A 23,208-nucleotide genomic window follows, 5' to 3' on the forward strand; every position below is an offset into this window, starting at 1 on the left:
GCAATAGCAATTAGTGTGTTAGACCCAACAATTTTTCACCATTTGACAACTTTATCGGGCAATTACGATAACAGTTTCGCTGGCCTCTTATATTATGACGTTCAATCAACTCGTACAGGTTTGTTGCTTAAGTCTTTCGTTCGTTTGTTTGCCTTTGTCGCCAAGAAGAGAAAGACCAACTCCATGTCTTTTGAACGGCTAAAATATTGTCACACACCAACAAGAAAGTCGATGATGAAAAATTATAAATAATTATTAAATATGTAATGTTTACACAGCGTTTACACTAAAAACATAATTAAGCAATTAATAATGTCGTCAACGAATAAGCAAAGTGAAAAACCTCAGTCGGAGAGGCAGTTACATACATAATTACTTTGATACTGCAGCCGTGGAGAAAATTAATATTTTTATGTAAAATTTTTTAATTGATTTTTTTTTCTTTGTTGAAAAAAGACAAAAAATGGAAATTTAACCACAATACAAAAAAAAATCGAGAAAATAAAATTGGTAATTTATTGTTGGTTTGATGCAATAAAGTGCAATGTATTTTTTATTTCTTTGCATTATTTGCAGCTATGAAAATATATTTCCCAACCTTTGAATTGGAAGGAAAACACAACAACGGAGCATTGCATTTTTGAATTAGTAATATTTTAAAAAATAAAAAAAATAAAAACATTAACCAAGCCAATAAAAGTCTTTCTGTTTTTCGAACTCTTGTGGTGCGTGAAAGTCCGTATAGCGCCACAACAAAAAATAAATGTGAGGAAAACTGAGTGACTGCCAGCTAAGATGGGCGTGTAGGCTAGCCTACCGATATTTGTTAAGACGTTTATGGTTTTAATCAAATATTAGCCATAGTTATTATTTTATTGAAGGAAATTATTGAAGGAAATGTATTGTGGGGTTTCGATAACAATAAAATAATATTTGTTATTTTATTATTGTTATTTTTTTGTTAATTAAAATTGTTAATAATTATTAACGCAATTTGTACAAATCATTTAGGGAAGTGCAGTCTGTTATGCAGGTGTTATAATATCTTTATTATGAGGGTTCATTAATGTTTTTGTGTTTGTACGAAAAAATTTCAATTGTGGGAGGCAATAAAAAAAAAATAATAAACAGAAAGATTTTCAATTGAAAATTTTGTGGATGATCATATTTTCTATAACAAATATTATCGATAAAAATATTTTCAGCAGAAAAACAACCCAGTTTTCATAAAATAGTTTGTCGATAGCAAAATTTATATTTGCCAGTATTTTATATTCAATGGTGTTATCGATCACAAGATTTGATCGTTGCCAAGACCAATATTTTTTATGGTAAATATTGTCGATAACAAGATTTTCTTTAGGAAATATTAACGATAACAACATTTTATTAAGAAATTATAACCGATAACAAAATTATCTACAGACAATATTGTCGATAAAATGATTGTCGATTACAAAATTTTCAATAGAAAATCATGTCGACAACAGGAGTTTCTATAGAAAATATTACCGATAACAAGATTGTCTTGAGGAAATATTGTCGATAACAAGATTTTCTATAGAACATATAACCGAAAATAACATTTGCTATAGCAAATATTATCGATAAAAAAATTTTCTATAGAAAATATTGTCGATAACAAGATTTTCTATAGAAAATATCATCGATAACAAGATTTTCTATAGAAAATATTGTCGATAACAAGATTTTTTATAGAAAATATTGTCGATAACAAGATTTTATAGAAAATATTGTCGATAACAAGATTTCTTATAGAAAATATTGTCGATAACACGATTTTTTATAGAAAATTTTGTCGATAACAAGATTTTATAGAAAATATTCCCGATAACAAGATTTTCTATAGAAAATATTACCGATAACAAGATTCTTGTTATAGAAAATATTGTCGATAACAGGATTTTCTATAGAAAATATTGTCGATAACAGAATTTTCTATAGAAAATATTGTCGATAACAAGATTTTTCCATAGAAAATATCGTCGATAACAGGATTTTCTACAGAAAATATGATCGATAACAGGATTTTCTATAGAAAATATGATCGATAACAAGATTCTCTATAGAAAATATTGTCGATAACAAGATTTTCTATAGAAAATATTGTCGATAACAAGGATTTTCTATAGAAAATATTGTCGATAACAAGGATTTTCTATAGAAAATATTGCCGATAACAGGATTTTCTATAGAAAATATTGCCGATAACAGGATTTTCTATAGAAAATATTGCCGATAACAAGATTTTTCCATAGAAAATATTGTCGATAACAAGATTTTTCCATAGAAAATATTGTCGATAACAATATTTTTCCATAGAAAATATTGTCGATAACAGGATTTTCTATAGAAAATATTGTCGATAACAAGATTTCCTATAGAAAATATTGTCAATAACAAGATTTTTTATGGAAAATATTGTCGATAACAAGATTTTTTTTATGGAAAATATTGTCGATAACAAGATTTTTAATGGAAAATATTGTCGATAACAAGATTTCCTATAGAAAATATTGTCGATAACAGGATTTTCTGCAGGAAATATTACCCGTAAGAAGGGTTTTTATAGAAAATGCTACCGATAATACGATTTTTGATAACTGAATTTTATCGATAACATGATCTCTTGTAGAAAACATAATCGAACACATACTTTTCTATAAAAAATATCGATAAAAATTGTTTTTAGATAATATCGATAGCAAAAAAAAATTTGATCGATGACAAGATTTGCTATAGGAGATATAGTAGATATCTAGATTTTTAATAGTAAATATCATTGATTTTCAATATTTACAATATTTTCTATAAACGGCTTTATCGATAATATGATTTTTTAAATAACAAAAATCGATAACAAAATCTTTTATAAAAACTCCTTTGTTATAGAAAATAACGTCGATAATGAATGGTTTATTATTATTTAATTCCGATAACAGCATTTTCGTTAGGAAATCGAGTCGATAATTTTTTTTATAAGAGGTAGAAGATTTCTTATGGAATATCGAAATATGGAATATCGAAATATGGAATATCGAAAAATATGGAATATCTACTTTCTGTAGAAGATCCTTTCATTAATTGCTCTGTTCTAGCAAGAATCTTCTTTTTTCATTTTTTTATGTTTTTGCAGTTGTGGAACAGATATTTAAAGGAAAATTCTGTTATCGATATTTGATTAGTATTTGTCAAAAAAGATTATCGACAAAGACTTTTACAGAACAACGTAATTCTAAAATTTCTACCCAATTTTTAATTCTAATATATTTTCTTAATATCCAAATAACTTTCAATACTTACGCTCCCAAAACCGTGTAGTATTCCAGTGTGAAATGATAGTAGCAGATCCTTGGTGGTTCACCTTCACGACAGGCACGGGCGCACTCATCCGGAGCCGACAAAGCTGGATTACGTCTCAATTCTGCGGTGGCACTTGTGGCAAAATCTAAATGTCTGAAGGGCGATTTGGGATTTGGATTGACTACGGTGCCGCCAATAGATGGAGCTGGTTCATTGGGATAATGGGCACCTGTGGGAAAACTGCCACGCGAGTTCAGGAAACCACTACCGCTCACTGTGGCCGGCTGACGTACGGAGCCGGTGCCCAAACTATTGCCCGCCAGGGGAATGGGCCTCGATGCTGGCTTGCCGCTCAGCGAGGGATGTGTCTGAACAATGCCATGGGTGGCCGAGAAGAACGGTGACTCAAAGGGTGTGGACGAGGAAGGTGTGACTACATGCGATTGCCAAAAAGAGCCGGCTGGCGTTTGATCGGTTTGTTTATCTGAAAACAAAAAAATGCAAGAAGAAGAAGGAGAACAAAAGAAGGTTAGCCTGGGGTTTATCTGATTTGTTGTATTGTTGTGAATTCTATTGTTGTTGCTGTGAAGAATAAGCCATTGTTTTTTATGGCTTACGGGCCAGCATTTTAGGTGTTAAATGTATAACATTATTTATTGCTATTTACTTTCAGTTTTGAAGTTTTTTGTTTTTCGAAATTCTTTTTTATTTTTATTGATTGAGTTTAACAATTTTTCCCTCTCTCCGCTTCTCTGCTGCTTCCTCTCAAACGAAAAAAAAATCGATTGCAAAAAATTGCGCAACTTTTTTGATTTAGAGCAGAAAATTAAATGTCGAAAATCCAAGACTTTTTTATTACCTTGAATCGAGAATAACAACAACAACAACAGCAACACCAATGACGTCGTCCTCGTCTAAGTATTGACGTTCGCTGTTTTTGGCCATTATTTTGAATGGCCAAAAATGCTCTCCAAAAAACCAACAATTATGATTTTTCTTTAAAATATTAAAAATTAACAGTTAATTATAAAATGAAAATCAGCGAATAATCAAGGGGTTGGGTCGCCGCTGATGTTCGCTCTTGATTGTATTTGGTGTTGCTGTTGTTTTTATTAAATTTTCGTTATGGTTTTTTTTTTGTTAATTTAGTTTTCTTGTTTTAAGTTTGTTGGTTTCAAGATAGAATCGATTTGAAGTGTTAATTAAATAAGTGCGGCCTTAAAGTAGATTTGATCAGCCGTTTTGGAAACGGATTTTAATACTTAATTTAATTATGTTTGGTTATGTTATAAACAAAATTAACATGGCCAGTTATCGAGGCTTGAGGCCTTGAACAAAGGCTTCAGCTGGAACTTGGCTATGTAACGATTCTACATCTGTCGGCATTAAAGGCGTTTGAGAGTCCTAGGAGATAAGAGCTCTATATAAAGTAAATCTCTATCTGTAGAAGCCCTGTAAAAGGTCTTATATACATGACCTGCCAAAGGTCTTCATTCTTTACAAGACCTCTGAAAGGTACTCTATTTTAAGAAGACTTATGGGTGGTTTTCTCTTGTTTATGATCATGTGGACTTTTATCTGCGGAAGCCCTGTGAGAAGTCAACCGGTTATAAAAGGCCAATGAAAAGCCCACATGGTGGCATTCCATCGTTGGAAGGCCTGTGGGACGTCTTCTATTTGTGGAAGACTTGCGGAAGGTTTTCTTTCTTTAACACACCTGTGAGCGGCTTGTTCAAAGTCTTCTATTTTTAAAGACCCGTGAAAGATTTTTTTGAGGACCTGTGGTGACCTATTTTAAGAAGTTATGTGGAAGTTCTTTTATTTTCAAAAGATTTGTGAATGATATTCAGTTTAATAAGTCCTTTGAATGATCTTAAAGTTTTTGAAGACTTGGGAAAGATCTACTGTTTTAGATGATCTATGGAAGGGCTTATATTTTGAAGACATGTTGAAGTTATATTTGCAGAAGACCTGTGGAAGGTCTATTTATAACTGTGAATGGTATTCTATTTGCAGAAGACAGGTCCGTTGTTTTTAGATGAAATGTAGAAGGCATTCAAAAAAGGTTTTTATTTTTGAAGACCTGTGGTAGATCTTCTATTTTAAGAAGTTATGTGGAAGTTCTTTTATTTTGAAAAGATTTGTGGATGATATTCTATTTCAGAAGTCCTGTGAAGAATCTTCATGTATTTGAAGAATTGGGAAAGATCTACTTTTTTAGATGATCTGTGGAAGGGCTTATATTTGGAAGACATGTTGGAGTTATATTTGCAGAAGACCTGTGGTAAATCATCTACCTTAAGAAGGCCTGGGGAAGATCTTATATTTTTGAAGATCTGTAAAAGATCTTCTGTTTTAGAAGACCTGTGGAAGGTCTATTTATAACTGTGGATGGTATTCTATTTGCAGAAGACAGAGAAAAGGTCCCTTGTTTTTAGATGAAATGTGGATGGTGTTCAAAAAAGGTTTTTATTTTTGAAGACCTGTGGAAGGTCTTCAATTTTAGAAGACATGTGTATGGTATTATATTTTTGAAGTCCTGGCAAGGTCTTCAATCTTTGAAGGTTTGTGGAAATCTGTTATTATATCTAAGACTTGTGCATGAAGAACACCTGTGATCTGATTTGAAGATCTGTATAGGGTATTCTATCTTTAAAAGACATGTGGAAGGTATTATATCTTTAGTAGATCTGTGGAAGGTATTATATCTTTAGTAGATCTGTGGAAGGTGGTGTTCCATCTTTAGAAGACCTGTGGAAGATCTTGTGATTTTGAAGGCCTGTGGAAGGTCTTCTATTTACAGAAGTCTTGTGGATTGTATTCTATTTTTAAATTCCTAGGGAAGTCTTCTATCTTTAGAATGCCTGTGGAAGATCTTCTATTTTAAGACTCGTGTGATATCAGTTTTGCAGAAAACCTGTGGAAGATCTTCTGAATTTGAAGACCTGAGGAAGATATTTTTTAAGAAGACCTGTGCATGGTATTCTTTTGTTAGAAGGCATGTGGAAAGTCTTCTATTTAGAGCTGTGGAAGGTCTTTTGTTTTAGGAGACCTGTGGAAGATCTTCTATTTACAAAAGCCTTGTGGATGGTATTCTGGTTTTAAAGTTCCGAGAAAACCTTCTATCTTTAGAAGGCCTGTGAATGATCTTCTAATTTAGAGACCTGTGTGAGGTCTTCTATATTTTGTAGAAGATCTTCTGAATTTGAATATCTTCTGAATTTGAAGACCAGTGGAAGGCATTCTATCTTTAAAAGACCTGTGGAAGATCTTCTAATTTTGAAGTTCTTTTTTAGGAAAGCCTGTGGCTGATATTCGATTGTTAAGAAAAATGTGGAATTTATAGAAGACATGTGGATGATATTCTTTTTGAAGAAGACCTGTGGAAGGTCTTTTATTTTAGGAAAAACTGTGGAAGACCTTCTATTTAGAAAAGAGTTGTGGATGGCATTCTATTTTCTGGAAGTTCTGGAAAAGTTTTCTATCCTTAAAAGGTATGTGGAAGTCGGCTATTTTGAAAACCTGTGTGAGATCTTCTTGTTAGAAAACTTGTGGATAATATTATTTTTGAAGAATACATGTAGAAGGTCTTCTATATAAAGAATTCTTGTGGATGGTATTCAATTTTTGAAGCCCTGAGAAGGTCTTCTATAATTGACCTGTGTAAAGTTTACTATTTTTTTATAAGACTTGTGGATGATATTCGTTTTGAAGGAGACCTGAGGAAGATCTTATGATTTTGAAGACCTTTGGATCGTATATTATTTTTAGAAAGCTAATTTCAAGACCTTGTGGATTGTATTGTTAGCAGATACGTGGAAATTATTCTATTTTTAGAAGATTAGAGGATGATATTCTTTTTCAATTTTAAGGATGATATTCTTTTGAATTTTAAAAGGCCTGTGGAAGATCTTCTTTTTAGGCTACCTGTGATATATCTTCTATGCAGAGGACTTTTGGCGGGTATTCTATTTTTAGAAGGCTCGAGAAAGGTTTCTTTTCTATTGAAGGATTGTCTTTTATTTTATTGTAACCATAGAAGACTTCTGGAAGATATTCCATATATGGTGGACAAGTGGAAGATTTTGTGCATTTGGATCTCCCAGCAGACCTATGAATAGTGTCCTACAAGTAAAAGACCTGGGGAACGTGTTATATATATATGAAAAATCATGTTTAAGTCTCCTATCCCTTTTGAAGAAAGTTTTTATACGATAGAAGACCTGTGAAAGATGTTATTTTAACAGTAGACCGACCCCTGAAAGGTCTTCTATTTTTACACGATCTGCGGAAAGTGTTTTTTTTTTTCAAAGAAGACTTGTGGAACGTATTTGGATAGTATTTTATCTGTAGTAGACCCCTTGAGGATATTTTGTGTGATTGGAAATCTGTGGAAAGAATATTATCTATGGAAGAACTGCGGGAGCTATTTTTTCTTGTAGAAGATTTGCAGAGGGTCTTCTTTATATAATAAAATTTGTGCATTCGACATACAGAAGTCCTGCGAATGTCTCCTATCTATCGAAGTTGTGGAAATCGTATAAAACCTTTAAAAGATCTGTTGAAAGCCTGAAAAAGGGCTTACATCTGTGGCAGATCATCTTCTTATATCTGAAGGAGATCTGGCCAACTTTAATATTTCGAAAAGGTCTTCTATTTTTATAAGATCTGTGTAAGGTGTTTTTCCAAAGAAGACCAGTGGAACGTATTTGGATAGTATTTTATCTGTATTAGACCGCTCGATGATATTCTGTGTATAGAAAATTTGTGGTAAGAATCGCATCTATAAAAGACCTGTCGAGGCTACTTTATCTGTAGAAGACTTGCAGAGGTCTTCTTTACATAAAAAATCTATGATATCGACATAAAGGAGTCCTGCGAATGTCTCCTATCTACTGAAGTCGTGGGAATGGTATTCAACCTTTAAAAGATCTGTAGAAAGCCTGAAAAAGGACTTCTATCTGTGGCAGACACTCTTTTTATATCTAAAGGAGATCTGGTCAACTTTAATATTTCCGAAAGGTCTTCTATTTTCACAAGATCTGTGGAAGGTTTTTCAAAGAAGACCTGTGGAACGTATTTGGATAATATTTTATCTGTAGTAGACCCCCTCGATGATATTCTGTGTATAGGAAATTTGTGGTAAGAATCGCATCTATAGAAGACCTGTCGAAGCTATTTTACCGGTAGAAGACTTGCAAAGGGTCTTCATTATATAAAGGTTCTGTGGATTCTACATACAGAAGACCTGTGAATGTCTCCTATCTATTGAAGTCGTGGGAATCGTATTCAACCCTTAAAAGATCTCTTGAAAGCCTGAAAAGGATTTCTATCTGTCTCAGACCATCTTTTTATATCTAAAGAAGATCTGGTCAACTTTAAGGTTTTTCTTTTGTTCGATAATTTTTATACCCTCCACCATACTATGGAGGGTATATTAATTTTGTCATTCCGTTTGTAACTCCTCGAAATACTCATGTCAGACCCAACAAAGTATACATATTCTTGATCAGCGTAAAATTCTAAGTAGATTTAGCCATGCCTGTCTGTCTGTTCGTTTGTCTGTCTGTCTGTCCGTCTGTCTGTTGTAATCACGATATCTTTCGAAGGAATTGAGATAGAAGGCTAAAATTTTGCACACGTGTTTATTTTTCCAGTAGGCAGGTTAAGTTCGTAAATGGGCCATGTAGGCTCACGTTTTCATATAGCCCCCACATAACTGTACCTCCCGATATTCGGTATTTTGATGATTTTAGCGACATTATTTACCGGAATTGTTTCAAATTTGGTATTTGAAGTTCAAAATGGATACTTAAGCCTAAGGCAGAAAATTGTCTGTGCAGGTCCACGTCTTCGTATAGCCCCATATAACGGTACCTCCCGATATTCGGTATTTTGATGATTTTAGCTTCATTATTTACCGGAATTGTTTCAAATTACGTACGATTTTAGCTACATTATTCACCGTTTATTTCAAGTTCCGAATTTGAATATGGTAAAGGCTTATGACAAACAAGGCCTTTTTCGGTATTTTCAAAATTTTAACAGAATTTTTTAAGGAATTTATTTTTTGAAAATTTCCAAGTTAGTTCCAAATGGTGGAGCGTATTCAAAGTTCGGCCCGGCTGAACTTACTGCTTTATAACTTGTTCTCTTTCGAATCCAAATTTAATGTTTAACATCTTTTATTCAAACTTTTCATTTGTGTGAATTTTTTTCTTTTTTATTTTATTTTTAGATTTCTCAAAGAGAAAATACTTTTTTTTCTATAAACAATTGATTTTCAATCATTTTTCATTTCACATTAAAATGCATGGCCTCTGTCCATTATCATGACCATTAATTGCAGATATGTGCAAATATTCTAGACAATTTATTATGGTTTTTTCTTAAACATTTGCCAAGACAATACCATGAATGAATGGTTGCAAGAAAGTTGAGTGCGGTGACAATTAATGCCATAAGTCTGACATTAATGAGAAATAACTTTGGCACGTGATGCGAATTGCGAATAGAGAAATGATTCAGAAAAAATGAAAATTTCAATTCGAAATTTGTCAAGTATATCAAAGATAACAATTTAGTAAAATATTTTTAAGAATAAGCCTAGCTATTACAAATTCAGTTCCATTGCGTAAAAAATGCATTAAAAAGACTTTGAAATCGAATTTTATGCAAACGTAGATTTACTCGAATTTCTATGCTTCTCAATGCAAAAAAAAAATCAATCTCCATACCTTTTTTTAACAATATTCGGAAAATTTTTCACAAAAAAAAAAAAAAAATAAATAAATCAATAAATAAATAAGTAAATAAAATGAAAATGTCCACCTCAATTTATAAACTCTCGGTGTAATTTTTGTTTATGAACCAGGCACTTTTAGGTTTGGCTTTCTTCTTGCAAGGAGTGGCCTGACCTTTAAATACCTTTCCTGGACTAACTTTTTCGATTTTTTCTAATTTTCTTCTAAACGTCCATGTCATTACTCTTGAATGCCAAGCTGATTGCTTAATTTTCCAGTCGATTATGATTAATGGACAATTTGCATTTTCCATTTCATCATACATATACATATATCCTGACATTGACATCTTGTCCAATGACATGTTTTCTAGTTGCTGCTATTGTCATAGTCTCTCCGACAACAGACAACAATTAAACATTCCATCTGAGGACATTGATCCGTCCACACGAAATAGTTTTGCATTTTTATTTTAATCGGTGATTACATCTACATTGTTTTTTTATTGCAATAGTTTCTTTTTTTTTATTTTTTAATTAAGTTATCCGGCGAAGAAAGCATAGCCAATCAAGAAACAATATCTCCAGAGTTGAAAACTTGATATGGAATTTTTTTTTCTACGTTGCAAAAATGCTATTGTGACAATTAAATTGTCGGGTAAAAGTGTGTGGATGGACATAATAAAATGATGTTAATTTTAGGCTTTATAAAATGAAGAGAAGAAAAGAAAAAAAGAAATGGAAACCTGAATGACAAAACAAAAGACTTAGGCAACAAACTTGTTTTGATGATGTATACTTTTTTCCAAATCAACCATGGAAAAGCAAAGAAGTTTCCATAAAATGAAGTTTACGAGAGAATATTATGAAAATATCCATAAAATTATATTGGAAATTTTTTTTAAAGAAATTTTAAAGTTTAGTAATTTTTTTCACAGACTGCAGTAAAATATGTGGGGACAAATTATAAAGCTTCACAAATTTTCTAAAAAAAATACAAAATTCTTTTTATTGAATGCTAAACTTCTTTGGTGCCAAAAAATTACATCCTACCCTCAGATGTGATTGTAATGCTCATAAATATGCTAAAATTTATTGGGGCCACATCTGGGCATTCCCATTTTTTTGTTTTTTTTGTCCATTTAAAACTGGGTGCCATTAAATATTTAAATTCAAAAAAATGCATGTCGTGAAACTTTGTAATTTACTTCCGATTAACTTCCTGCCATAATTCAATAGATTCACGTTTTAATTACTAGATTTGCCCACCATACCACCACACCATGTTGTCCCTCATATCCTGTTGGAAAAAAATACATTTCATAACGAAAATGTTTTGTAATTTAAATTGTCGCTTTTGAAAACAAATTTGATGACGGAAATAATTTATGAATGGGAATTGGCATATGTCTGCAATTTATGTAATTACTAAAAATGGATGGGGGCATTATGTCAAAAAAAAAAAAAAAAAAAAACTTACAGATATCCAATTTAAAAAATCTAAGAAAATTGATACCTTTCCACAAAATTTGTAAGAATTATTTTTTCAAAAGAATACTCCGGATAGATGACTCCCCGAAACTACTGCACCGATAAACAAATTCAACACATTTTCTGCTCATAGAAGACCTTCCACAAGTAGACTACAGATGGCAGGACTTTGTTTTAATCTTTAGTAGCATTAAAATATTCTTTAGGTTCATAAGCTACTGCAACCTTCGTTCGTTGAAAGTCATTGAAAAAATCCTATACAAATCCACGTTTAAGCTTTGAATTGTTAAAATTCCTTGGGAGAAGCTTTCAAAAAATCCATGATCAGTTTTTCAGTAAAAAAATTAAAAAAAGATTTTAGAAAATCAACTAAAACCTTTCGAAAAAATCGAAGATAATCCTAAAAAAATCCACATTTGGTCCTTGCCAAAAAAATTTTAAAACTCCTAGGATAATATCTTAAAAAATCATAACAAATACAGGCATTAAGTTCTTAAAATAATTGTAAAATATATTTTTCAAAATACTCGTTTAGACCTCCTAAATTTATTAAAAAATCCACAAGTTTAGTCTTTGAAAAGTAGTTAAATCCACATGCTTAGTCCTAGGGAAAATCTTTAAAGAATTCATGGTTAATTTTTGAAAAAATTTAAAAAAATGTACAAAAATTCGCTGAAAAAATCGTAAAGAATCTATAAAATAATCAAAAAATTAAAATATTTAAAAAAAATCCACCTTGAGTCTTAAGTCGAAAAAATATCGAGAAGAATCTTAAAAAAACATGTTTCGTCCTTGGAAAAGGCCTTTTCAAAAACCTTGGATAATATTCCACAAGCTAAGTCTTTAGTCCTTCCAAAAAATCTTAAAAAACCCACAAGCTTAGTACTAGGGAAAAGCTCAAAAAAATTCATAATAAATTAAAAAAAATTCAAAATTCGAATAAAAAATTAAAAAAAATCGACCTTGAGTCTCCGAAAGAAAATCGAAAATAATCTCTAAAGAATTCACTTGGCGTCCTTTTAAAAACAATTAGACAAAATCTTAAAAAAATAATACCAAAGAAAAACACATTTAGCCTTTAAAATAATTGAAAAAGATAAATCGAAAATACTCATTTAGTCCTCTTTAAAAAATCATTAAAAAATCCTTTATTCCTTGAAAAAATCATAAAAAACCTTGAGTCTCCAAAAAAAAAAAAAAAATCTTTTAAAAAAACATGTTTGGTCCTCAGAAAAAATCCAAGTTTCGTCCTTGCAAAAGACCTTTTAAAAAATCATAGCAAAAAATCCACATTTAGTCCTTGAAATAATGAAAAAAATATCTTAAAAACCACTCGTTTAGACCACCTAAAAATCAGTGAAAATTCTACAAGTTTAATCCCTGAAAATTTTTTTGAGTAGTTTAGTCCTTGAAAAAAAATCTTATTTGGTCTTCCTTAAAAATCATTAAAAAATCCACAGGCTTAGCCCTTGGCAAAAGCATTTCCAAAATGCATGATCTTCTTCTTCGAGAAAATTAAAAAAAAAATAGAAATTAAAATTAAAGCAAACATTTAGTCCTTGAAAAAAAAAAATATTTTTAATCCTTGAACCAAATCGAATACACACCATCCAGCTAGTCAGTCGGACGGATACCCCTAAATTGATTTCAAATGTCCTGAAACGGATTTTGTCCAAAGAAAATCTAATACCGTTATTTCGATTAGCCAGATTATATCATGATATACAGCCCCTTGTGGCTAGGGGTTCTTTGGGGCAAAATGTTTATAAAATCCACGTTTAGTCCTTGGAAAAAAATCGTTAATCTTAGATCTTGATATAGCATAAGGAAAATAAAAGGAAAAAAACCTAAAAAATCAAGACAAGTCCTTCGAAAAAATTCTAAAAAATCCAGTTTGAAAGCTTGGGAAAAATGCTCAATACTTATTACCTGAGTAGTCCATGAAAAAAAAAATAAGAAAAATCTTATATTTTTACTTTGATTGTCCTTTAAAAAAATCATGACTATTACTCTTCGAAAGATTCACAAATGTTGCTTGGAAAAAATTCTTGAGCAAATCTTTAAGAAAATTACTCTTGTTCCTTGGAAAGAATCTTACAAAATTAAATTTTTGGTCCTCCTAAAAATCCACGGGTTTTCCTTGGAAAAAATCTTAAAAAATCCACAGTTAATCCTTTGCTGATCCTTGAAACATTTATGGCCCGTGGAAAGAGATCTTCAAAAGCTCGACGGTTGCATAAAAACTGTTATTGAAAAAAAAAACTTGAAAGGGAATACTCATATAACTTTAAGGATATCTAAAAAATCACTTTTAGTCCTTGAAAAAAAATCTTAAACCCCACCTGAAGTCATTGAAAAAAATCGCAAAGAACTCGTGTAAAGCTTTTGCAAAAAAAAAAAAAAACTTAAAAATTCATATTAAGTTCGATCTTAGTCCCCGGAAAAATCCATGGGTTTCCTTGGAAAAGATCAAAAAAAAAAAAAAAAAAAAAAAAAAAAAAACGCTATTATTGTTTTATTGGTGTTTAAAAAAATCCACGATTGAAATATTTATGTCCCTTGGAAAGAGATATCAAAATGCCGATTGGTCAAAAAATGAAGCTTCCGAAAAAATCTAAAAAATGCACTTTTAGTCCTTGAAAAAAAATATTAAAACCCAACTGGAGACCTTGGAAAGAATCCTCAAGAATTCCCATAGAGTACATGGAAAAAATTCTAAAAAATAAGGTTTATTTCCTGGTTTGGTGCTCTTGTAGTCCTATAAAAATTCTTCACATAGATGATCCATTTTGGAAAATCTAGGATTTTTGCCTAGACAGCCCATCCAAAACAAAAATTGGAAATATCCAAGTTCATTGTCTTTAAAGGTCTTGCAAAAAACTCCCCTTTTATATTTGGAAAGAGTTCTATAAAAAATCCCCGTTTATTGTCCTGATAGTCCTTTAAACAAATTCCATCCTTTCCTTTTTTTAAAAATGCGTTTTGTGTAAAGGATTATAGGCTTTATGGTCCTTTGAACAGTTCTTTAATTGCTCCGGTGGCGTTTGGAAAATTCCTTAAACAAATTTTATATTATTATATCGAATATTATTTTTTATAGTCTTTAAAAAATCTAAAAGAAATCCCGCGATTATTTTTGTGAAAGTCCTTAAAAGTCCTGATTTTTAATCAGTTTTTTTTTGTCACAGTAATTAACCTAAACTTATTATATTCTCTTACAAAAAAGTTTAATGATGTATCAAATCGAACGGTGAAGTACAACAAAATGAAAGTTCATTCCAAAAAAAAAAAAACTGCAATGCAGATATCAATCAAATACTGATTTTATCCCCTTCGGCTGATTAAGACACATTCATTTCATTTCTGAAAGACAACACCGTTGCAGAGTAGCATTTTCTTTGCTTTAGCACTTGTAACAACAACAACAACAAATAAATTATAATTTGCATAAACTTGACTTTGTAACATGATTTCGCACTTGTGTGCAAACTACAGCAACAACAACAACACCAACAAAAATAAACATTGAATGTGAAGTGGGGTGAGACCGTTCAAATTTGCCTTTCGCTTTGACAAAAGCATTTCACGATCGCAAAAAAAAAAACAAACACAGACAACAGGTGCAACAAAACATATTTTGTTTTGTTGTTTTGTCTACTTTAGCCAAGCGAGAAAACATAGAAAATCAACGCTGTAATGCAAAGCCCAACAATGTTTGGCTATTGCCAGAGCGGCCAGCGAGTAACTATCCTCAGGTCCATAGTGATGCAGTTGAAGTTTACTTAAGTGTACAAAAACAACAGTAATAATAATAACAACAACAAATGTAAACATTAACGAGAATTAGTCATTGTCAAACTCTTCAAGTTTTGTTTTTTGTTATTTTTGTGGGTAGCAATTTTTGTTGTTTGTTCTGTGGTAGCCAGTAGCGTTGCTGTGGCCTATGAGTGCTTGTGTCTTAAGTCTTTTGATTTCATGGCATTACATTTAGGTTGGACTAAAATTGTTGGAAGTTATTAATATTTTTTTGGAAATCTGTGGGATTTTAAGGATTATATTGAAAGAAAAAGAAAGTCCTTGAATTATTATTACATTGAAGATCCTTGAAAATAGTTTGGTTTTTATGAAAATTATTAAAAAAAAATGAAAAATCCGCGATTAATGTTTTAAAAGCCATTTCATTTTTTTCTAAATTCAAAAAATTTTAAGGATTATATTGAAAGAAAAAGAAAGTCCTTGAATTATTATTATATTGAAGATCCTTGAAAATTGTTTGGTTTTTATGAAAATTATTAAAAAAATTGAAAAATCCGCGAATAATGTTTTAAAAGCCATTTCATTTTTTTCTAAATTCAAAATTTTTGCTTTCGCAGATCATTTTAAAAGATCTATGATAATTTGAATGTCCTTCGAAGATTTATTTACAAAATGTATGATAGTTGTTTAGCAGGAATTTCGCAAGGAATTTTTCCTGAATTATTCAAAAAAAAAAAAAAAAAAAGGATAAAATAAATAAATGAAATAAAAATTGTGGAGTTTTTTTTGAAAACTTCGATCAACTTATTAAAGAATAAGGGAAAGTTCATCGAAACTCACAGAAAACATTGAAAAATTCTGTAAAAAGTCCTTTAAAAATCCACGTTTGTTGTTTTGAAATGATTTTGAAATAATCCTCAAATCTTGCTTTGAAAAAATGTCTTTAAAACTCCATTTTCTTTGGAACTCCCTTTAATTTATTGGAGGAATTCAGGATTTTTTTTTAAATTCGCTATTTTGGCCTTGAAAGTCCATTAAAAAAATCTTTTAAAATCCTCGATTCTAGCTTCCTGTTGTTCTTTCGAAAAAATCCTTAAAAAGTCCTTTTAAACAAACATTTAAAATATCCACGATTTTTGCTTTGAAATTCCCTTTAAAAAATATCTTAAAAAATGCAAGATTTTTGCTTAGGAATTTCTTTTAAAAAAATAAAAAAATCGATTTTTGCTTTGAAAGTCCTTTAAAAAAATCTTAAAAAAAACATTAATTTTTGCTTTGAAATTCGTTTTAAAAAAATCTTAAAGAAATCCTTTTAAATAATCTTCGAATCTTGTTTCTTGCTGTCCTTTTGAAAAATACGTAGAAATGTCCTTTAAAAAATCCACGATTTTTGCTTTGTAAGTCCTTTAAAAAATCTTAAAAAATTATCGATTCGTTACTTGAAAAAAAAAAAGAAAAAAGGAAAATCTTCAAAAATTGTCCATTTTTGTGTCTTGTTGTCCTTTTGAAAAATCCTTAGAAAAGTCCGTCTAAAAATTATTTAAAAAATCCACGATTTTTGCTTTGAATGTCCTTTTTTTGAATTCTCTAAAAGATCCATTATTCTTGATTTGAATGTCCTTTTTAGAAATCTTTGAAAAAATTCTCAATCCTTTTTAAAAAATACGTTAAAAATTCTTTCTTGGAAAATCTTTAAAAAATCCTCAATCCTTTAAAAACTACTACTTAAAAAAACCTAAAAAATCCACGATTCGTGCTTTGAAAGTCCTTTCAAATATCTTTAAAAAATACTCGACTCTCGCTGTCCTTTTAAAAAAATCTTTGATAATCCTCTACTCTTGCTGTTCTTTTGAAAAATCCTTAGAATAGTCCCTTTAAAATTTCCTTAAAAATATTCAAATTTTGCTTTTGAAAGTCCTTTTTAAAAAATCTGTAAAAAAATTACGATTCTTGCTTCGAAAGTACTTTTTAAAAATATTTAAAAAATCTTAGATTTTTGCTTCTTGCTGTCCTTTTGAAAAATTCCTTGAAAAAGAATAAAAAAAAAGAATTTTGCTTCTTACTGTCCTTTTGAAAAAGTCCTTAGAAAAGACTTTGAAACAGAATTTTTAAAAAATCCTTGATTTTTGTTTCTTGCTGTACTTTTGAAAAAGTCCTTAGAAAAGTCCTTGAAATGGAATGTTTAAAAAATACACAATTCTTGCTTTGAAAGTCCTTTAAAAAGAATCTTTAAAAAATCCACGTTTCTTGCTTTGAATAAAAAAGAATTAGAAAATAAGAATTGGATGTCCTTTTAAAAAAAATCGTAAAAAAAATCAAAGCTTCTTGCTCTGAAAGTCCTTTAAAAAAAATTCTTTAAAATATCCACGATTCATGCTTCAAAAATCCTTAAAAAAAATAAAAAATCTTTAAAAAAAATCCAGTATTCTTACTTTCAGGGTTCTTTGAATAATCCTAGATTTTTGCTTTGAAAGTCATTTTAAAAAATCCAGGATTCTTATTTTTACCTTATTTTCAAAAATTCAGGATCTTTTTTTATTGTTCTTTTGAATAATACCTTAAAGAACAGGATTCTTCAGAATTCCTTTAAAAAAAAATTCCCAAATTGTGAAAGTCTTGCAAAAAAATTGAAAGAAAACCCTCGATTCTTGCTTTGAAAGTCCTTTGAAAATCCACGATTTTTGTCTTGAAAATCTTCTTAATTTTTAAATCCAAGAATTTTCCTTCGGATGTCCTTTAAAAATATTCTTTTAAATTCATTTTTCTTCCTTTGAAAGTCCTTTAATAAATCCAGAATTCTTCTTTTTAATGCCCTTTTAAATAATACTTTAAAAAATTCCTTTAGAAATCAACCATTTTAAAAATTCTTTCTTCTTCCTTTCTTCTTCCTTTGAAAGTCCTTTTTAAAAATTCTATAAAAAATCCACGACTATTGCTTTGAAAAAAATTATTTAAAAATCTAGGATTTTGGCTTGGAAAATCTTTTTGAAAAAATCTTTAAAGAATCAAAGTGTGTTGCTTTGAAAGACCTTTTAAAAAAATCTTTAAAAATTGCAAGGCTATTCATTCAAAGTACTTTTAAAAAAAAATCTTTAAAATATGCACGACATTTACTTTAAAGGTACTCTTAAAAAATTTACGACACTTGATTTGAATGCCCTTAATTAAATTACTTAAACAGATCAAAGTGTTTTACGTTAAGTCTTTTTAAAAAATTCCTGAAAAAAAACCCCGAAGCATGCTTTGGAAGTTTTTTTTTAAAAAATCCACGTCTCTGCTTTGAAAGACTTTTAAAAAAATGTTGAAAAAGTCCATGATTCCTGCTTTGAAAGTCCTTTTAAAAGTCCGTTTAAAAAACCCACGTCTTTTGCTTTGAAAGACCTCTTTAAATTGTTTTTTTTTTAAATTCACGACTGTCCTTGTCCTTTTTAAATTCTTTAAAGAAATTCTTTAAAAAAATCCACAAAACTTTGAAAGTACTCTTAAAGTATTCACGATACTTGTTTTGGATGTCCTTTAAAAGATTTTTGCTTTAAGACCTTTTAAAATATCCTTGAAAAAAATTCCGAATCTTGCCTTTGAAGTCCCTTTTACAAAATTCCACGATTCTTGCTTTAAAAGTCCTTTTGAAAAATCCTTTAAAAATACAAGATTTTAGCTTTAATTTTTTTATCCTTAGTTGTGGAAGTCCTTTTTGAAGTTCAAAGATTCGTGCTTTGAAAGTCCTTTTAAAAAAATTCTTTAAAAAATACAGGAGTTTTGAATTGGTAGAGCTTTTAAAATCTATTACATAAAATATCCTGCAAATATCCAAATTGCGGAAAAGTAATAACTTATTTCATTTATTGGTACTATATTTCCCCTTCCCTGTCACCCTGCCTTCCCCTCCTTCCCTCTTTCCCTTCCAAAGCGTAAATATTACAGCCTATGGCTATTCGTAACGTAATTGGACCGGTTCCAAAGTGCTTACCCATTGACAGTATTCATTCAGCGACTCATTCATTGCTGCTAATCCGCAGTGAAAGTGATTTATGTCGTCTTGGAATTATGCCAATTACAATGGAATGCTACTGTCACATGAGCCACTGTCTGCTTTCCCAGATATCAATGGTGTTTTTACAAAGAAAAAAAAATCGAAACTTGTCCCTCAAACTGTCCACATATCCCAAAAAAGCAAACAATTACAATAAAGTTTAGAGATTTTTATAGAAATAAAATCGAGATCAATTTATATAAATTTATGTTATTAACAAAAAACGCTTATCTGAAATCGTAGCCAGCCCCCTCTAGAAATCTAAAAGTAATCAAAGAAGAAAAAAAAAACACAACAAAAAAAAAAAAGAGAAAATTACCCACAATTCCAGTTAACCTTGCCCGGGGGGGTTCAATGGGTATGGCAGCTGTAAGTAAAGTCGTTGTATCTCTAACAATTGCAACAACAACACCAGCAGCCATTGCCACTAAGCGGATGAATGAAAATCTTAAGTTACTGAACGCTTATTCACTCTCAATCCAAAGACAAAAAACATTTGTAAGCCGGGGCAATAATCAACAGCCTAACGTTTGTTTTTATTTTTTTTTTCTCTTCAAGAAATGCACAAAAGTGACAGACAAGCCGACAACTTGAAAACAATGCCTGCCAACTGAAACGCATGTTGCTGGTCACTTAGCAGAGAAATATAATTATTTATTTTTTTATTTTTAGTTGTTGTTTTTTTTTCTTTTTTTTTGTAGATTTTTACTTGAAGAAGCCAAAAAGTGTTAGGTGGCCTATCAAATTGTGGTGTGTGTGTGCCTGCTGTCTTTCATGGCAGGCAAATGTAAACCTAAATGTTCGCCGCGTACAACATGTGTTGTTGGAAGAAAAAAAAAAAAAACGAAAAAAGAAACAAATATGTATAATTAAGGTGTCATCAGATTGGTATCTCACAGTGACGGACTAAAACGATTTTCGAAGAGGGGGGGGGGGATAATTTAAGAAAATGACACAAGATAGTCTTTAAATAAATTGTCAAAAAAAAAAAAAAAAAATCCACGATTATTGCATTGCAATCCCTATTAAATATTACACTGTGCAACACAAAAAATCGTTATGGGGAAAATCCAGAAGATTATGAGAGTAGAGCGAAGAAAAGAAGACACGTGTATCGACGTTTTGAAAGTTTATATCGCAAATTATCCTAAATAGAGGGGGAAATTTCCCCCCCATTTCCACACTTTTGGAGTTTTTGGAAATCAGATTCCTTGGAACCCGTTAATTTTTAGGTACAGTGGTTTCTATTTACCTGCATCAACATTAGCTTCGCATTGGCCTTTGCAGACCAAAAAACTTTTTTTATGCCATTTTTTTCTGAATCCCTTTATTTGAATTGTATTTAAGTGCCCAATCGATAGCTGCACATTGGACATTCCTGCCTCGAAAATTTGGTATTTTTTTTTTTTTTAATTTGGTTATAAAAGTTGTATTTATCTGCACAAGAAAATTTTTTGCAAACTCAAAGAAGACACTAAAAACTACCACTTCATTTTTGTTTTTGTATTCGCAAAAACAATAACAACACAAGAAAAGAGCATGCATTAAAAACATATTCTCGCTTCCTCTCCCACACTAAAAGATGGTTATGCTGGATAAAACACCACTGATGCTCAAACACATATGTTGTGAATTTGTCTCTCTGAGTTTGTCTATCCATTGCTTAACTACTTTTGATGAGCTAAAAGAGAACACTATTTTGTTTGAAGTTTCGATGACGCTAATGGTGAGCATTGCTTGCCTAGACAATTCATGAGAATTATGAATTATTTATTTTATGTTAAATTGTTGTGTTTAATATAATTAAACCACTTAATAAATGTATTATAAACTTTAAAAGATTCCCCATTGATTTTGGCTGGCTATTACACGTACGTAAGTAAAATAAAGATTGCTGCTTTGTTGTGCACGAATAGAAAATTAAAGATACCTGCACTTTTTGTGCACGTAAGTAAAATTAAAGATACCTGATTCATTGTGCAGATAAATGCAAAGAAAGTTACCTGCATTTTGGGCATTGCTGCACAAGATGTCGTGCAATTTTTGATTGTGCAGGTAAGCAAAAAATACTGTATTTAGCGTCTTCAGATAAAAATACGAGTAAAGCAGGGTGAAATAAAAAAAGAAACTGCAACAAAGTCAAACGCCATAATTTATATATATTTTTATGCCCTTCACCTTGGAAAGGAGGGTATATTAACTTTGTCATTCCGTTTGTAACATCCTTAAATATTCGTCTTAGACCCCATAAAGTATATATATTCATAATTAGCATAAAATTCTTAGTCGATTTAACGATGCCCGTCTGTTGTCCGTCCGTCTGTCTGTCTGTCCTTCTGTCTGTTTGTCTGTCTGTCTGTCCGTCTGTCTGTCCTTCTGTCTGTCTGTCTGTTGAAATCACGATATAGCCCACATTATTTGACGTAGAGCGCCAAAATTTACCAGAGCAATTTGCATTGTGTCTAGGATGGTTGGTATTGAAAATGAGATATATCGGTCCACGTTCTGGTATAGTCCCCATATAACGGTACCTCCCGATATTCGGTATTTTGATGATTTATGCCACATTTTTTCACGGATTAGTCTGAAAATTGGTATTTGTAGGTCATAACGGGTCCCTGAGCGTGTGGCGAAACATTGCATGTATAGGTCCACGTTGTGGTATAGCCCCCATATAGCGGTACCTCCCGACACTCGGTAATTTGATGATTTTTGTCACATTTTTTCACGGATTTGTCTGAAATTTGGTATTTGTTGGTCATAATGGCTTCCAGCTCCGGTGGCGAAACATTGCATGTATGGGTCAATTATTTGGTATAGCCCCCATATAACGGTACCTCCCGATATTCGGTATTTTGATGGTTTTTGCCACATTTTTTCACTGATTTGTCTAAAAATTGGTATTTGTGGGTCATAATAGGTCCTAGTTTGTGTGGCGAAACATTGAAATTATAGGTCTACGTTTTGGTATAGCGCCCATATAACGGTACCTCCCGATATTCGGTAATTAGATGATTTTTGCCATATTTTTTCACGGATTTGTCTGAAATTTGGTATTTGTTGGTCATAATGGCTTCCAGCTCCGGTGGCGAAACAGTGCATGCATGGGTCCATGATTTGATATAGCCTCCATATAACGGTACCTCCCGATATTCGGCACTTTAATGGTTTTTGTCACATTTCTTCTAATGTTTCTTTTACCCTAAGGTGGAGGGTATTAAAAGTTTAGCCCGGCCGAACTTAATGTTTTTTACTTGTTTCTAAATTCTATTGTGTTAAAGCAAAAAATGTCGGAAATAGCATCAAATTTTAGAATAAGTTTAGATTTGTTCGAATTGGCCAGCTTTGGCACGAATTATGGCCTTCACGCGGCCAATGAAACCGTCACACGCTGCCCGAATATTGCTCTGCTGCGGCATTTTTGTCCATTCCCGGCGAAGCGCTTGCTTGAGGTGATCGACATTTTGGTATTTTTTAGTGCCAACTTTGCTTTCCAAAATACTCCAGACACAATAGTTTAACGGTTTGGTATCCAGAGATTTTGGTGGCCATTGTGGGCTGGAAATGAATCGAGGAATCTCATTTTGTAACCATTATTGGGTGGCGTATGCTGAGTGCCCAAGGCTTTAATACAACCTGCAGAATATTTTCGCGATAATATTTGGCATTTATTTTGATGCCACGGTCGATTAATACGAGCGGAGAGCGACCATCGGCTGTAATGGTGGCCCACACCATCACCATGGCCGGCGCTTGAGTTCTTGTTGTCCAACCGACGGTGGACATTTTCAGCTGACCGTTTGAAGGCCATGATTCGTGTCAAAGGTGACAAATTCGAAAAAATCGCAACTTATTCTAAAAT

The 23,208-nt window shown here is 31.4% G+C and overlaps 1 protein-coding gene across 1 annotated transcript in view; it reads right to left on the bottom strand.

Annotated features, from left to right (window-relative positions):
* The window catches only part of LOC101894195 (uncharacterized), a 215,473-nt gene that overhangs the window by 36,561 nt on the left and 155,704 nt on the right, over positions 1-23,208 (bottom strand). The window contains exon 2 of the mRNA XM_059131107.1: positions 3,325-3,808. Within this exon, the coding sequence (XP_058987090.1) occupies positions 3,325-3,808 (484 nt within the window). The remainder of the gene's footprint in view (positions 1-3,324; positions 3,809-23,208) is intronic.

This window comes from Musca domestica, unplaced genomic scaffold, assembly GCF_030504385.1.
Source record: "Musca domestica strain aabys unplaced genomic scaffold, Musca_domestica.polishedcontigs.V.1.1 8, whole genome shotgun sequence".
NCBI lineage: Eukaryota > Metazoa > Arthropoda > Insecta > Diptera > Muscidae > Musca > Musca domestica.